Source organism: Mesitornis unicolor, unplaced genomic scaffold (genome assembly GCF_000695765.1).
Source record: "Mesitornis unicolor isolate BGI_N332 unplaced genomic scaffold, ASM69576v1 scaffold11561, whole genome shotgun sequence".
Taxonomy (NCBI): Eukaryota; Metazoa; Chordata; class Aves; order Mesitornithiformes; family Mesitornithidae; genus Mesitornis; species Mesitornis unicolor.
The window spans coordinates 8,055-26,418 of record NW_010165811.1 but is presented as its reverse complement, the minus strand read 5'-3'; the positions used below and the strand labels follow the sequence as shown (position 1 = coordinate 26,418).

The 18,364-nt window shown below is 36.5% G+C and overlaps 1 protein-coding gene across 1 annotated transcript in view; it reads right to left on the bottom strand.

The window, feature by feature from the left end:
• The window catches only part of KIAA1468 (KIAA1468 ortholog), a gene marked incomplete at its 3' end in the record, with an annotated part of 56,381 nt that extends 39,529 nt beyond the window's left edge, over positions 1-16,852 (bottom strand). The window contains exons 1-8 of the mRNA XM_010194760.1: positions 16,819-16,852; positions 15,379-15,486; positions 11,385-11,474; positions 3,211-3,282; positions 3,045-3,100; positions 2,818-2,931; positions 752-955; positions 569-660 (exon numbers count right to left, since the gene is read on the bottom strand). Coding sequence (XP_010193062.1) covers positions 569-660; positions 752-955; positions 2,818-2,931; positions 3,045-3,100; positions 3,211-3,282; positions 11,385-11,474; positions 15,379-15,486; positions 16,819-16,852 — 770 coding nt within the window. The remainder of the gene's footprint in view (positions 1-568; positions 661-751; positions 956-2,817; positions 2,932-3,044; positions 3,101-3,210; positions 3,283-11,384; positions 11,475-15,378; positions 15,487-16,818) is intronic.
• Between the last annotated feature and the right edge of the window lie 1,512 nt (positions 16,853-18,364).

Here is an 18,364-nt window from a genome sequence, read left to right as displayed (position 1 = left end):
GTAAAGCCACTTAAAAATTATGCACTTGCCCATATGTTATATTGATGCATCTCTTAAGAGGAATGATACCTTAGACCTTACAGAAACACGTTTTGACCAAACTTTTAAAGTCTGGTTTTTGTTGTTGTTAAAGATACTGTCATTTCTACTAGTCTTGCTCTGTGGAAAGAACAACGGTGTTGGAATAAGTTATTAAAAGAACTATCTTTCTAAAAGCGTTTGCAAGCTGTGCACACTACAGAACTAAGGAGTGAAATAAAACTGACTGGACAGAAAACCTACACCAAACACATCAGAACTGATTGTTTTTAAAAAACAGTAAATAAGGAAGTTGCACTGAAAGAACAAAATGGATTATAAAATTAAACAATGTAGGTAATAAAAGGGAAATAGTCTGAAGTCTCTTCCTTTTTCTAAATCAAATGCCCTGCATTAAAAAGGAGAGACTGCTCTGTTCTGAAGAACTCCAAATAACTTTATAAGCGTATGTTTTCACGTATGTGCTAAAAAAACATTGAGATGTTATTCCAATATTTATCAGCAGTTGAGCAGATTGATAAGTACATACCTCTCAAGTCTTTGGATTTGTTCCATCAAAGACCATTTCTCACTGTTTAACACACTAATTTGATCTTCTAATTTTTGCACTATTAAACATTGCTAAATAGAAGATAGAAACAGAAGAGTTTAGTACAACAAAGTTAAGTGGTACTGCAAACAGCTGAAACATTTCTTCTGTACAATCTCTTACTTCTATTGGCTGTGGTGTTGTTTCAAATACAGGGACGCTTCCAAGTATAGGAGTAGCAGCCTCTAATTCATCATCTTCTACACCAACTGATACATCCACTACATCTCTCGTTGAAACGTGATGGTTCCCAAAGTCACGATAGAGTTGTAACAGGTCAGGAGGTTTTGGAATGTTCAATCCTACATCATCCCAAAGTTCAAAATCCTTCAAAGAAATAAGAGAAACTAAAGCATACAATATACTTCCTTTTCCTCATTTGACTGCAGGTCATGCAATGGGAAAATAATCACATCAAGACTGCATTGCAGTAAAGGAGATGGAAGATTAAATCAGATAGCAAGAAACCAAAGTAGAATGTCATTTCATGACCAAAGCAGTTTCACCCTAAAGGCAGCTCTAGGTAAAGTACTAAAGAGAGTACTTCCCAAAACCACATAGATCACAATATTTTTTTTTTCTAGAACGTGAACACTTCCTAGAATCAGATATAACATTGATCAAATCCTAGCAGAAGCCAGCACAGTTGACAGAAGTCTTTCTATTGAGAGGGATATTGTTTTGTTCTCATCTCATTCACAAGTACAGGCACAATCTTCCAGAAATAGTCAAATAGCTCCGCCAGATGACTGATGGACGGGGTGCATATTGCCAGTGAAATCTGGACATAACTGTGTAGAGATGTAAACAACACTAGGCCCTCCTGTCTCAAATCATCACTATACATCTGCCTTTTTCTTGTTGACATGTTACCATCCTATTACTACAACATTAGTCCATGTCTGTATATACAAAAAAGCATATGCACATTTATACATGAGCTGTGATCATCTCTTTAAGGACCATAAAATTAAATTAAGTTTTTTCTTTCTTTCTTTTTTTCCCCCCCTACTATTCACAATTTTCACCATATTTTTCCATAGTCTGGTTTCATACATCACTTTGAATAAAGATTCTTTTCTGAAAGAATTATGTTCATAATCTGGGAAAAAAAATGTGCATTCTGTATGTTAATTTTAGTATGTTTAGATTTACTTTTTAGAATTAAGAACTTTCCCTTTCTTTTGCTAATTGTCTCACAACATAAAACATTTTCCATTGAGAACACAGAAAAAGCGGGGACAAATTATGTATCTTTTAGGGCTGTATCTTCACAAGTATTTGTATGAAACCCAGCACTGTTAAACTCAAATCTTAAGTGGATGATCCAAAATCTTATTTAAGAACCTATATTCTTTACAGATTAGGATATCAATTGCGGGAAAAATATACAAAGACTAGTTATAACTAGAATTGGTTGAAATTCAGTATTCAGTATTGAATTCAATATTTAATTCTTCTGGCAATATTCCAGTTTTGTGGCAAATATATATTAGGCATGGATGTTACTGGGTGTTTTGTTCACCCAGAAAGTCACAATGTAAACAGAACCTTCCAAACATTTGAAGAAATTCCCATGAAATGCAAGGCAGAGACATAAAACCGATCGTCTTAAGAAAAATGCATCAAAGCCCAGCTATGTTTGGAAATATCTAAGATGACACCTTATTATAAAGAGCTTCTCCAAGACTGTATTCAAGTAATTATTACAGATTAAGTACACTCATACACAAATATATATGCCCAGGAGATGACAAAGAGTGAGTATATCAGATATTCTGCACAAATCGACTAAGTGAGACTTCAGGAAAAGATTATGTTTAAAGTTTTACTACATCCAGATCCTTGAGTTTAACTGAAAGGCTGTCCATCAGCCTTTACTGTATAACTCTCAGTATTTTTCTTCTTGTTTTGCTTCATTTAATGAATGCAAGCATTCTGCCTCCTTCCTACAAATTTTGGGAAAATATTCCTCAAAGTGCTGTGTTTTCAAGCCATGGTTTATACATGAAAATGCTAATTAACACATTTAACTCTTAGAATACTCATATGTATAAAGTGAACTACGTGCACAGGAAATATCATTTAAGCTCGAGTTTATGACAAGATCAGAATATGGAAAACAGGCATAAACGCCCACCCAAAAAAAAAGCCCAAAACCCAGACAAAAAGACACAAGAAGACTTTACCTGATCATGATTTTCATCTGAAAACGTTATTGATGTAAGCTTGTAACTATTCTTCAATAAAAATTCATTAACTAGGAAGTTTAGAGCTCTTTTCTCAAGAGGTCTGATTGGCTCCTGGGAAAAAAAAAGAGAACAACACACTACATTTTTGGTTCATCTTCCTTCCAGCTATAGAAGCCCGTCTGTCTTAAAGTCCATGCAAAGCTCAGTTGTCACCAGACACCCACCTGAATTTCAGGACTTGATTTATAATTTTTTCGTTCCTGCAAAGGAACTTCATTTTCTGTGGAGGAAAAAAAGAGGTCACTAAATTTTACTCTTTCACACAGGGTGAGCTCAGCTACTTCTACATTGTTCAAAGTAGAGACTTAAGAAAAGGTTTATGTACACCACCTGCAGCCTGAGTCAGGTTGGCTCGGAGGGCCTGTATGGTCTCCTTGGCTTTCCGTAGTTCAAACTCCAGGACTGGACAGGGATTTGGATTAAACACACACAGGCATCCAACCAAGGCAAGGGAAACAAAAATAAAATATAAAAAGCAAGGATGGGTATGAAAAAAAATATACAGTTTGTATTAAACAGAAAGCATGCAATCTTTATGGAACTTATGAACACATGCAGCAGAGTTGGTTTGAAAGCAAACTGGTGAATATTTTCCATAATTTCATTGGCCTGAAGTCAGCTAAATAAAAATTTCAAGCTGTCTGACAAGGACTCGCTGTAGGGTTTTGGGGTTGCTGGGGTTTTTTTTGGCTCTCGTATTACTGGGAAACACTTATTATTTCTTCCCCACTCTTACAATCAGCTGATACTGCCGAACACTGATATTTTGGGTGAAGGGGAGTACGCAGGCAGAGGACAGATCTAAATTAAGCAAATACGTGCTGGCAGCAGAGGAAGCTGTCTCCATGCAGCAAAGCTTAAATCACGAAGCGAATGTACTGTCCCACTGACACTACAGATTTTTTAAAAAAATAGTATTATACCCTGAAATGTTAGTAGTTTAAATGGCAGAGCTTGAAACATACTTTCTTTTACTACTAAAAATAATCTTGTTTAAAATCTCTATTTAAGACTAGTGGATTTTAAGGAATACCCTAGAGTTCAATAAGATTTTTGATTTAGCTGAACACATTTAAGAGATGCACAAGACCAAAAAAAGAATAAAAATTTGCAGCTCACATATAGTACTTATGGAGAAGCCTGCAACAGAAATGTCTTTGCTCCAGTATTCTTAGAAGTTTCCAGTGACTCTAGACTATACAACACTTTCAGTAATCTAGACTCAGCTTTAGAGATTCAAAAATACGCAATTCCAGCTGCTGCTCTCACTTGCTCTGCCTCCCCACTCCCCTCGTCACTGTTACGTGTTTCTCATGTCCCAGTGTTTCCTCCAAAAAGGGCCAGTAATGCTTTATTTGTAGTGGAATTTCATGTGTTTTGATGTTGACATATATATACCGTGGCTGCAACTTTTAAAACACTGTACCTTTGCAAAACATATAATAAATATTCATTTTTAGGAACGACTTACAGTTAAAGCATCTAAGGGAACCTACTTAAGGGATTACCACATAATTACATATTTGAAATGGATTTTTTAAGCTTTACTTGATTGCCATGCACAACTAGGAACATTGTAGCTGCTTTTAATAAGAAAATATAAATGAGATTTTTAATCACTGCCTGGAAACAATTTAACATGGAATTTCGAAATATTTACACAGAGGACAATGCATGGCAGAAACGCTGCATTGGCTCTGTGTTTAAGAAATGCTACTGAAGGCTACAAATAGAGCAGTTTCCTCTTTTGAACATCTGCTACTAAGAATCTTTTAATAATTAGCACGCATGGAAAAAGAGATTCACTCAGTTTGCATGTATCCATAAAACTGAAGGAGTAACTACAGTACACCACATTTGCTACACGAAAGTAACTTGTTTGATGCACAGAATTTTACTGCAGCGATACAAAAGCGCAACTGAGGATACAATGAATAAAATACGTAAAATCTCTCTAGTATTCAGCAATGCTGATCTGCAAATATTTCTGTGCAACAAAGTTAGAAAATGCTCTTGTAGGAAATTATCTAATAATTTTAGCACTTCCTTGCATTTCAGTTACTGATTCACAGTTATGTTTCTAAGTAGTAAGCTACTAATTTGTTAGTTTTGGAAAATTGTAAGGAATTCAAATTAAGTAATTCTTCTGATGGAATTGACTATGTGCTAACATTTTATTCTCGTGAAATCTTTTCAAAGACCAGAACAGTTGCAGATCAGGAGTGCCCTGCACTAGAATGATATAAAAATAATAATTAAAAAAAGTTAGAAAAACAACACAAACTATAAAAACTCAGGAATCCCAATAAGGAAAATAGGAATGAGACATGTCTGAAGGCGTAGAAAGCCAAAAACCTCATGTCAGACAAACCCATGTCAGACGGCAAGAATTCATTTTTAGTGAACTGTGATGATGCTGAAAATTCTTAGAAGCCACTAGGATTTTATCCATTCAACCTTAGAAGTAGATTACTCTGCTGCATGTTTCTCTGCATACAGTGGAAGATTCCAGACACAGTATATTTGAGAAGTTATCTCTTTGCAGCATGTCACAACAGCCACATAATTCTACTACAACACAGCATTGTTACACTTGTATCTCATCTCCTAGTCTTACTAATGCCACCATTACCACTGTCACCATACAAACCTTGATGCATCACTCACAAATTTAGTTCTTATTTCAAGATTCATAGGGTTGTTTTTAATACAAGCATAAATATTTGTAAATAGCTACCACATAATTTCAATAAAATCTGAAATTATTATTAAGAGCTCTTTATTTTAGAAGCTATATTGAAATGCAATCTTCTGCCAAAACATGTAGTGATTTTTAATTCAACATATGTGCTAATGAAATCAATACTGGCAATACCCATTTATTGCTTTTTGTAATTTAAAGAGCATATAAGCAATCTCTAACTCCTTTCTCTGTGACTGTTATCAAATACTGACTTTTAAAATAAATAACCTGATCCCTCTCCTCCTCCTCCACTCCTGTTGTAAAGCTTCGATACCTTCGAGAAGTTAACCCCTCAAAAGCATTGATAAAGCCAGTTTAAGTTTAACTTGGTACTTGACTGAACTAATCACACGTATAACTCCTTGTGGTGCTTGCTGAAGGACACTCCTTACAAACACTGTGCTGAAGGGTTTTGCTGCAGACAGGCTAGGGGAGGCAAGGACCAAGCTGCTTCTCCTCTGCAGCAGGAAAGCAGAGAGCAGAAATGGAGAGCTTTGAGGCTGGTCAACCTTCCTACAAGAAAAGGGCATTTCTGAACAATCCATTTTGTTTATTTTGCCCTAGGGGAGAAAACTGTTCCTTCCAAATTTAAGTGGCTCTCTTGCTTTTTTTTTACAAACAAGAACTCAAATCACTACAGCCACTATTCTGAAAAAGAAAAAAATAAGGAATTTACTTAAAACAGTTGAATCTTTCAAGCAAGCAACTAAGCATTAGACCAAGGTTTTCAGATTAGCAATTTTTATGTTTCAGTTTTCATGCACCTAAACCAACACACCTTAAAAGAGAAGTGCAAACCAGGAGTGGGTAGCTTATCTGGTCAGCCTAGAAAATTAAAAATTAGGCTTTCTAAAGGATCTTATTCTATTTACCCACATTTGTGGTGATGTCGTACGTTACTGAACCATGGATTGAGAAGTTAGCTATAAAGAGCAACCTGTGATTTGGGATATTGAACAAGTTGAGATCCACATGAACAGCAATACTGTTGGGCCAAGGCCAAAAAGTTGAACAAATTAATGGTATTTTAAAAATTTTCAGTACTTAACTTTTGCATAAGCCGTATTTTAAAAATTCTATTAGAATTTTACATTCTACATATTAACTATCTTGTCAGACTTGTGCGTACTTCAGGCTGAAGTACTGCAGACATTAGAAAGGTGGTTTTATGTTGTGAAGCCACTATACGGCATGCTGGCATTTTCTTTTAAAATTAGTTCTCCACTGAACTATCGAGGGCCCCTACGCTTAGCCAGCTTTCCTCAATTTTGGACATCCTGTTACAAGTTTTGTTGCTGTTTGTTTCTTAACTGTCACTTCACGTTCTTCCTCCTTCTGAAGTAAATGTAGAGCTCTAGATGTCTTATATTATGCCTTCTAAAACGTGCATTACACCCCATTACATCTGATGGATTTGAGCATACATTTTAAGCAATCAGAAGATACTTAAATTCACTGGCTCTAGTGAGCAATTAAGCCACTATCACAATATACTTCAAGACTTGAGGTTTCCTAATTCTCACTTTCCTGATACAAGTCCTAAGAAGAAATAAGTGATGATATTTAGAGTCAGGGTGAAACATTTCAGGTTGTAACACACACACAGACCTGAACCAGATAGCACGAGAGAGAGCTATCAAGCTACAAAAATTATGATCAGCAGGAGAGTCTATAAGCAAGCTAACAGAGAACTTGTTACTATTCTAATAGTGGGAAGCCAACACTTGACTCATCAGCCTCATTAACACTTGAAAATTAATGAGACAGGACCAGCTACAGGAGAAGACCTGAACAACAGCAGACTCGTCTTCAGGCTCAATCCCTGGAGAATATCCATAGAAGGAAATGGAAGGAAATGAAGGAGGCTTAAAACTGCTTAACAGGACTATAAGACAGGAAATGGGAAAACAAAACCAGAACCACTTCCAGGCTGAACAAACTGAACACAGATTATAGAAGCCTTTCTGTTTTGATTTTGGTTGCTTTGTTTTTCTTGAAGATTCTCCTCTGATTTTGATTGTATGCAAGTAATAGTACTTATTAAAAAACAAACAAAAAGGCTCTATAAAAAGCAGAAACTGTGAACCTAACTAGATACATTAAATTCTCAAAAATAACTCAGTGCTTTTTAACTTGTTTCTTCCCATCAAATCTGACAGGGATGGTACCTTATTCTGCTAATGAGAGATACATCGTCTAGCCAGATACCAATGCTAATGCAGGGAGATGTGAGAACACAAATGACTGAAAAGGAGTTTGATTATGAAAATTAATTTTATTACCATTGAAAACACAGAGTTGTGTTCCTAAAATTATGAGATTCTCAGAACAGTAGATGTCAAAGGGAGGTCAGCTGTACTAAATATTTTGAATTATGGAAAGTAGGGTTTTTAGATCACAAACATGTGCACACAGTCGATTTAAGATGTGGCAGAAGATTCAATTCCTTAGACTGAATGTCAGATGACCCATTTACATCAAAAGCTGTGTGTATTTGACTTCAAGTCAGGTGTATTCTTATTCCACAGGAATGGAACAGGTTTTCCATTCTCTCTTTTATGAAAATGAATATTTGGAGGAGGTTTACTAAGCCTAATAAATCTTTCAGTACTGACTTTATCTCAGCACCGTTTCAGCACTTAACACAGAATCTAGATTCAAGACTTATTAGTCTTAACGAACAAGTTGTTTCCATCTAGCAAACTGCAAGATCTAAGGATGCATGTATTTTTTTAAACTCTCTGTGGATTACAAATTTATTATCCAATTTGTTATACAGCTCCCTAAATTTATGTTAAGATCAGGTAGATAAGGAAGAAAATGGATGTTTTCTAAATTGCTGTTAGTTTTGTCATACTCATCTACATCCTGACTGGCTTTTGTGACTTTCATCTTTTTGAGTCAAGCTGATAACAACAAAGAAAAGACTCAATTAGCTTAATTCGATTAAATTTTCCAAGGAACAAGTTGGCGCCAGCTCTTCCAAGCATGTTTGCTTCTAGCCCAAATTTTAATTCTAACATCAGATGGAATAAACTGGGTTAACCGATTTGTTTGAAAAGATTTTAGTATTTCAAGAGTCTTTCTAATTATTTCCAGGAATTTTTGGATTGGTAAAATAAAAACTATGGCAGCCAAGTCTAACACCATCTATGACAGCAAAAGGATACAATGGCTTTGGATGGTATACATGCACATGTTTTGATCTGGTGCTTTCTAGTATTGCCATAGTATAAAAGTATTTGTAACTGGATGTGTTATAAATTCAGTTTTACACTTCATCTGACTCAGGACCAGTTTCTTTTAATAACTGATGTGCATTTATTTCCTGTTATTCATCTGTCATTTGACTAAGGAATTGATAAGGAAATCATGGGTTCTGTTCAAACAGTAAAAACCAAAGATAACAGCATGAGAAAAGCATTTACAAAAAAACTATTCAAGCCTCACTCTGACAACTATCAAAAGAAAAATATGACTATCAGATCATGGCCTCAAGCTTTTGCAACAGATTACAATTTCATCTCCTAAGCATCAAAGCTTTTTTATAAGAAGAATGAATATGAGAAGAAATAAGCAGGATAAACTTCTGGTTATGTATCAAAATGTATTTGCAGCTAAGAATTACTTCAAAAAGCAGAAGTTACAAGCCAGAGTTTGTTCAAAGAAGGAATCAGATATAAAGTTCTTGAAACTTCTACCAACAATATTTTTATGTGCAAATTAAATACTTATCAGTTTTCTGAAGTTTATTGCTTAGGTAGATGGTTTTAAAAAGAACTGAGGCAAATGATTATAAGCAATTATAATGGAACAAGAATTTTAAGTAGAAATTGCATATTTTGGAAAACTTCAAGTCTTTGCAAACATCCAGAAAAAAATATCTGGTCTTGCTTTGTTTAAGTTCTTATGTAACTTTTTAACAAATCATGGAAAAATGTCTCCAAAGGAACACAGAAATGTAATGTATTTATACATGTGTCACATGCCATATAATTTGCTCATCTATTACATAAGACAGTGGTCAAATAATATACTGTAATCTTCAAAAATTTCTATTTTGGGATGTACTTAATTGAATTCAATATTTAATTTTAGGATATATTCATATCATACTAAAAGTAATCAATATTTTCTCATTAATGTTCTATCAGAAGATTCATGGTTCCACTGGATGCCAATTCTGACTGGTCTTTACTTTCTATGAGCATCTCTACTCCAATTCAGTTAAGGACAGATCCAAGCAAAGATCAAGCTAGCTCTCTCAATAATAGTACTGTCAGCAAGTACGGGCTAGAAACAAGGAAAATCTAGCAAGATGATGAAAAAAAATAAATATTTGGAATTTGTTTGTTTCTTCTTTCTATTCCAAGATAGAATTCAGAAATACTTGGGTTCCTCCAACACACTTTAAGATTAGCAGTGTATTTACATTTTTTCCCTCCTTGAAACTGACTGAATATCTTGAAAAAGACAGTAATTAGATACTAATGAGAATCTGGAAGTTTCCATACAAATCAAAGAACAGTAAGTACCTATAGTTCCAGACCAGAGCATCAAAATACCTGAATCTGCTTCATGTTCATGAATTTAATCCAGTCCTTTACCTCAGAAACACTGGCCAGGTAAGAAAAGTGAGATTTTCGCAACACTTTTGTTTCTTCTCTCTGGGTCAATACTGGTTGCCATTTCAGACTGACAGAGAAAATTTCAGAATCAAGATCCTTTACAGAACTATGTTTTACCAGCCTTTTCTTTGCTTAAGAACATGACAGTATTTCTGCTAGGATGAAGCATGGTGGTTCAGAGCAGAGACAACAGCATGGAGCAGAGACATAGCAGCTTGCATCATTTCAGGTTTCATCAAGCTAAACTCTGTGAACAAGGGTAACAGCACAGGCAACCTTCATGTGCTTACGATACTAAACAGTACTGACTGACAAGAAGAGATACCTGCAGCAGTTTATAGAGCTTTCATTGGTTTCTCTATAGAAGCTGTGAATAACTTACTATCTGAACTTAGAAAAAAGCTTAGACTAGAGAAATACAGCTCACATGCAAAAGAGGTTTTGATAATAATTTCAAATATAAAAAGAAAAGCAGCCTCTGCCTTTGATGACATATTCATAAAACCTGAAATTAAAAATGTCACAGGCTCCTAAGTACAGAACAACTACAAGAAGCAAAAACCACTGTCACTTCTTTGAAACAATCTTATACAATCAAGAAAACAAATGGGAGAAAAGAAAAGCACTACAATTAAGATCTGTAGCAAAGATTTACTGGACTGAGAAAATCCCAGATTTACTCAGGGTTTGGTAATGCTTGTTTGATCTATACTTAAGTTATATTTAAGAGATGGCTTCCTACAGAACTTTACATCAGAAAGCTATCACCCATGCAGTAGTCACAGACTACTACATAGACTATTTCACCATATGTTTCAGCTAAACAGTAGCAGTCAGTAGGCAATATCAAGATTCTATTCTATTGACAAAAACTGGACAATTTTCAAGTATGCTGCTTGCTTCTACCCTGGTGACACCTGGAATCATACAGAAATACACTTGCCTGAATATTTACAGTAATTACAGTACAAGTGTCTGAAACATGATTATATCATTAAGTGATGAGTTAAACCACCACAGTGAAGTCATCTTCAGGAATGTTCATTTAAACATACTGCTACTGGAAACAACAAGTCAAATGGTGACTTTAGCATTCTGTGATTCCTAATTCTTACAGAAAAAAAACAACTTACCTGCTACTCTTTCATCCGTTTCCCTATTGCCGTCATCAGAGTATCTTGCAAAATCCAAGGAATCAAGAGTACTGATGCTTCCAGCACGATCTTAAGAGAGGGGAAAAAAAAAATATATATATATATCTGAAAAAAATTCTGAAGACTGGCTTTGATAAAGTCAAAACATTTCAATTCAGAAACTATACATCAAAGGCTAGGTAAGTGTTCTGCAAGACTGAAATTTTACTGCATTTTCCAAAAGTCTGTCTCCAAGCAAAGAGGATTTCAGCAAATTTGAAAAAAAATACAACATTACAGCAAGTTCAGTGATCAGACACTGATCAATAAGAAATTCACCCTTGTTCCTCGCAAAAGGCAGCATTTCTGCCCTGTCCACAGTAGGTGAGGAGCAGTGCAGTCAGTGCAGCACTTCTCCTTTTCCATATGGGCCGGAGACCTTTGCTTGGGCCCGCAGGTGAGCACATGCAGGACACCAAACAGATACAAACTGCTCTGCAACGAGTCTCAAGCAGCTCTGCTCCCATTCTACAGAAACCTGTAACTGCCCCAAAGACACTACTTCCTTTTCACTTTTCTAGTATTTTAAGGCATGTTAACATGACCAAATACTCTTCTACATGTTCCCTGATCTAGCCATTAACTTCAGTGCATAGCCACTTAATACACCATTTACTAAGGAATGCACTACACCTAGCAAAATTAAAGCAAAGTAAGTACAGTTCATGCTATTGCAGGTATAATATTCACACTCTAAAATCAAACTGTTAATTAAAAAAAAATTCCAGAAATTCAGTAATTGGCATTTTTCATTTCTGGGTTAAAAAAACCAATCAAAATACAATTTTGATAATTTCAAGCCTGTTGAAACATACATTCACCTTTTTATTAGAAAAATACGCAAAGAAACACTCTGTGACAGAACTCAAAATAAATAGAACATGTCCCTAACAAACTTGAACATGCAGAAACTATATTAAGTAACATAGTATCTCTCCCCTCCTCTTGAATTAATTTCTATGTAGCACTTCAGAAATAATTTTAATTACATTAGAGCTGTTGTCACGTTAACAAAGAACAAATTCCATATGGCTGTCAAAAAACCCCACAATTGTCAGTGGAAATAGAAGCAATTTTATCACTTGTCAAATTGTGTCGTGACTAAAATCACAGAAAGTATTTGAATTGCCACCCCTTAATTCTGTGCTGTGTCCAATTTACTAATGCGTTTCATTTTTACACATCTGAGCCCAACTTGTCCCCAGAGATCTTGTGACACCCTCTCTACATACAGGCCAGCACCAGACTGAAATAAGAACACCTGGATTGAGACTGATTAAAGCATCTACACTCATCTGAAAAGCTATAGAGAATATCAAATTTGAAAACTCAGTTTACCAAAACTAAACTGCCTGGCAACCCTAACTTGCCTGTTTTATGGCCATAAAGTATATGGCAGAGAAGAAAGTTGTATGAACTGTATCCTATGACTGTGTTTTGTCATCCAGGCAATGAAATAAGACTGTTGCTGCTCAGTGAGTCTCTATTCAGTATTTAGTTTTAAAACTCACTGTTCATATGCAGGTTCTGGTCTTATCTACTGCATTTTTTCCAGGCACTGATCTGGTTTAATAATTCTCTCTAGACCATTTTATAGCGCTTAATGTCATAGCACAAACTCTTCTTTTTACAGCATCTTTGCAAAATGGTCCACAGCAAAAATAAACCAGATTTTCTATATGGGATTCAAATGTATCTAAGTTCAAAGTAAACACGGATTTTGCATGCACAGCATGGAAGTCTTCAGGGTTGAATTGTGAAAACACCCAATACCTTATTCAGTAAGTACTGACCCAATTTATTTCATTGGGAGCTGCAAGATAATTTTTTGAAATCAAATTCAAGACTCGAGTTAAAGCAACAGACCACATTCAAACAGAGATCTCCATGAAAAGCTGATGTTTAAGAAAAGTGACCCAGTCTCATCTACAGCATTGCTATGGCAAAAGCAGAAATACAACTCTCTTTCCTCTTGCAGTCTTGCCATGTTCACAGCTCAATTTTCTATTTCACTTATCAAGTAGGTAACATCAAAGAAACAATGCTCAAATTTTCACATAAAGTCAACCACATCATTACTGAAGCAATCAAAGCCTTAAGCAACAAAACCTTTTTCATATGAGTAGTGGCACACTTCAGAGGCACAGGCTCTCCCCCCACAACTGATGAATCCAGCCATAAAACACAAACTTATTTGCCAAAGCAGACAGAAACTTATCACAAAAAAATCAAGCCCACAGGTGTCTAGAAAAAAAGCATAGAGTAACCGAAGTCTATATCAGGATGCACACAACTAAAGCCATTTAAGATCATACCAGTCAGCTGCAAATTCAACAATTCACAATTGCCAACCACTGAATATCAGTTTTACAACCTTAATGGCCCTTACAGAAACTAAATAAACCCAAGGGTTTTCAGGATTTTAATACTCAGAAAATGCCTTAAGAACCACATCTGTATTCACAGCAGCAATTTGTAGTGTTGAAACTTGTACATTCACCACTCAGACCACTTCTTATCATACCAGTGTTCATGAGAAGAGCAAACACCTGGCACTCTCTTTACATACAGGTCAGCATTATAAAGAGACACAAATATCTGGATTCGTACTGATTAAACCAAACAAAGATGTGCTGAAGAGCACCAGCCTCATGACCTGTTTCCTGTTGCCATTTTTTCCCTCTCCCAGTACTGGTGATCCTCCTTCCTGTTACAGAAGTACCTGCCCCAGTTATCATCATCCTCCAAGCATGCTGTCATTACTAAACCAAGCCAGTTTGGGTGCTAGAAGTCATTACATCCACAGTGTTCAATCTGAAGATAAGGTTTAAAATGAAAACTGCCTTTAGGTATTGCATCGGTAGAACCTGAATCTACACAGGTAACTGTATACAAGTACCCAAATAAATGCTGAAGGAAATGAAACAGTAACAGACAACTGCATACACAAGCGGGCTGAACAGTATCTTCTCAATTCAGTGTCCCACTGAATGACAGGTATCACAGAACTCAAGGTGGGAAATTACAGCTTTCATAACACAACTCAAACTAAATAGTTAGCTTGAATAAAGCAATGAAACTTCTACTGCTACTTTCCTATAGGGTACTGCCTTTAAAATATGTGGCATGGCTATTGATGAAGTGGTTCCTCCTCTTAAGGCAAGAGGTCACCAGTGCTGAAGCACTTCAGCTGAGACATCTCTCCTGGCCAAACTGGTTCTGCAGGCACCAATGAATCAAGTCCCAGGTACAAGGAAAGCCCAGCTGCTGTTGAGCTGTCACAGCTCCCACTGAAGCAGCTGTTTGAGGCAACAGGAAAGGAAGCAACATAGGACCTGCTTCCTTGGCCGTCGCTGCTGGTGCAACTCCTTGTTTCTGCTGCTTACCTGGAAAGATGGGCTTCCAGCACAGCCTGGGTGAGGTCCAAATAGCAGCTCCATCGCAAAGCTTGCAGTGCTGCTTGGCCCTTGTCTGCAGTCTCTGCCCTAAAGCACAGCTGCTGTGGAGCCAAGGCTGAGGAGAGAGCAAACAGCAAAGAAAGACCTGTGGCTTCTATCAAATGCCACAGTAGCACTGGTGACCCACTGGGACTAGGTGAGGTGAAATTTGGAGCCATTATTGCACAGTATGCCAAAGCTTCTCAAGAAACAGAGCTGAGTGCCATAGGGGAATTTAACGGGTTTAAACAGCAAAGAAAGATTTCTGATGGAGACTACTAAGGATCAGCCATGGGATCAGCTTAGATAACAAGGTGAGAATAAAAGCTCCAATGAGATGGCTCACTGAAAACATCACGCAGGAAGGCGAGAGCTGGGAAGCCTGCCAGATGTGTCATCAACAGCTGAATCACGGCACACACACACTGTCTGGGAGGGCTGTGCTGAAGACTGCCCAAAGCTGAATAATGCCAGGACTGTCCCATCACTTCACCTACCTGAAACATCACCGTGTGGGTAACCAGATCTGTTACTCCTTCCACTGCCTTTACAGGCAGTCATCACTGGAAGTTTATCTCCTAACACTAGCACCATCCTCCAGGAAACTACGGAATGACATCTTATAACCTCAAATTTTATGCTTCTGTAAAGGATGCTCAGCAAAGGATCAGAGGGTGAACCCAGTGCCTCCCTGCTGGCAACACAACAGCTCCATCCACCAGAAAAGCAAGCCCAGGTGTTTGAAGGAGAGGAATCAGCCAGGAAAGGGCTCTGCTCAGTCACGAGGAATCTGAAACATCACCATTTTTCTGAAGTACGAATAGTGGTACTGCAGTACACTGAGTGGAACTATTTCAACTAAAGCATTCACAAAAGAGAACTACCTTCTGAACTGATGGGTGGAAAAGAAAGAAAAATTGAAAATTTTAGCAAAATATCTACTTCTTCACTTTATTTTTTTTTAATAAAACCCAAAATCTTAGGTTTAAGTTATTTGGCAAAGAATAATCAAAGCACAATCTTGAAGGGGGAAACCGCCGAAAAGGAGAAGTACACTTTGGCTGAATCCTGTTCCCTTTCTAAAAAAAAAAAAAAAAAAAAGATGTGACACCACAGTGGGAAGCCATTTCATTGCCATTATTGGCACATTCTCACCAACAGTCTTCTGTGTTTCTCTCTCTAGTGTTCTGAATTAAACCACTTTTCTTTTAATCAGCAATTCCTTTTTGCTAAAAGCTTTCCTAGTGAATAGTGAACAACTAATTGCTGTCAGTTTAATGTTTCAGAAATGGTAAAGCAGCACAAGAACAGTTTTGACAAGCAGGTATACTCCAGAAAGCATTTCACTGCAATGGGGAAAAAGAGTGCCCCAGGTGCACAGAAGACAAGCAAAATTAGCTGAGGCTTTCCATACCTCATACTGGTGAAATGCCAGGAGATAGACTGGATAGTAAAGGAGAAACGGCATACAGTTCTTGTCTCTTACCTCTGCCAGTGGAAAAAGAATAACAAAAACCATAAAGCTAAGGATCATACATAAGAACGCAAAACTAAGACATTTTTTAATCCATTTGCTGAGAAATGTAATGGCTTTAATTTCATTTCTGATATTAAAAATCAGGTACACCATCATGTTTTGCTCATTAACTTATACAATCTTTTAAAATATTGCTTCATTTCGGAGGAAAGGAGTTTTAATTCCTTTCTTATTCCCAGAGCTGTCACCTGTATGACATGCAGATTTCTGCTGACAGCCTCTGCTCCCTAGGCACATTCAGCTCTTTCACTGAAAGCTGAGAATAACTATATAAGGAAGAAAATGTAAAAAAAAATCTCAAAATAACGTGCTACATCCCCTTCCACTGATAGTGTCTTTCATATTATGTGTAAGATTCATTCACTCTAATAGTGAAAACGGTTTACTTTTACCGGCTTACCTAAAGGGATACCAAGAAGGATTGTATTAGCCATAGTTTCGCAGTACATGAACTAAACAGAAAAAAGTTGCAGTCTTCTACAAAAATGCATCATTAGAAAGTCTTTACATGAGTATAACATGGTAAATCAGCTAAAAACATAGACAAACCAAGTGATACTACTAATGGATAGAAAGGCTCAGCAAAACCAAAGCAATACAAATTTTTAGATGATGCAAACATCTAAATTGCTTTTTAAAATTACTAGGTGTTGGAGCTGCCAATAACTTGCCATTTTTTCTCAAAGATCACAGGAAATCATATCATCATGGACTAATGATGAACCAAACAGAGCATATGAAGATCAAGAACTCCACCTTTTTCCTTGAAATTCAAGAAGTAATAATGATACTACATTTTCACAAGACAAATCCACTTTGCATCTCTAGTTAAGTGTTCACTTGTACTGAAAAATATCTGTAACTCTGAAATAAGACCACTGTCGTATTTTAAACTGATGAGTAAAATAGCTGGTTAACCATCTTTTAAACCGATATTAGCTACTAGAAATTCAGCTTTGATTAGCATCCATATGGAACAAGATGCAGCACAACCTTAAATATTCAAGGCCTAGAGTGAAGTAGCCCTTATGGCCATGCAATAGGTGGCCGGTTCTCTTCTAGAGATACTGGTCTGGAAAAGCACATCCTTGAATAACTTGCATTTTCAGCTGTCCTGCACAATATCACAGCAGTATCACACAAAACAGCAGAAGCCAAGGAAACTGGGGACAGAGAATATCTGGGAGAAAGAATAAACCTCCTCTTGTATTTACTTGCACATTCTTAAGCCCTGTATTAGTACTGAACTGCACATGTGAATAGACCAGCTGGCAAGAGGGATAACATATGCAGATGTGGAATAATGTAAAAAACTGAAGAATGTCAATGGAGTCTTTTCTACATTAAATTAAAGCATTAGACATCATTAACAGTTTAAGAAGTGATCATCAATTCATACTTCATATTTGTGGCTGCATCATGTAGCAATTGAAATAGATACATTGTGCAATACGTTGTGCAATACCTATGAATTAACCTATTTAATTCCCCATAAGTGACACTGCAGATTTCTTTAGGCCTTACCAAATTTCACAAGACGACTGTGGAGCAATATTCCTTTGAGAAGTCTTAAATGGCTGCTGCATTTAAAACTTCTGCTATGTTTCAACTTGTTCCAAACTTAACCAATGCTGGATCAGTGAGCAAAGCAAACTTGATCCATGGCAGCAGATACCTGATCTAGCATAAAACCTGTATGGTAGAAACAGACTCATGTATCAGTTTTTTAAATCAATTTGAACTTGCAGAGTAAATTCTACCAGATAAACACATTCCATATCACTATCGTAACTCTGAGATGGAACTAAAGCCTTAAAGTATTTCATTGCACCAAGCACTAAATCCACCTTGTTTTGCAATTGCAAGTATCTTTTTTGTGCTCTCTCAGATGTTCCTGCTAAATTTTCAAAGTAGGTATGTTCTGAAAAGAAGTCATCAAAAGAAAA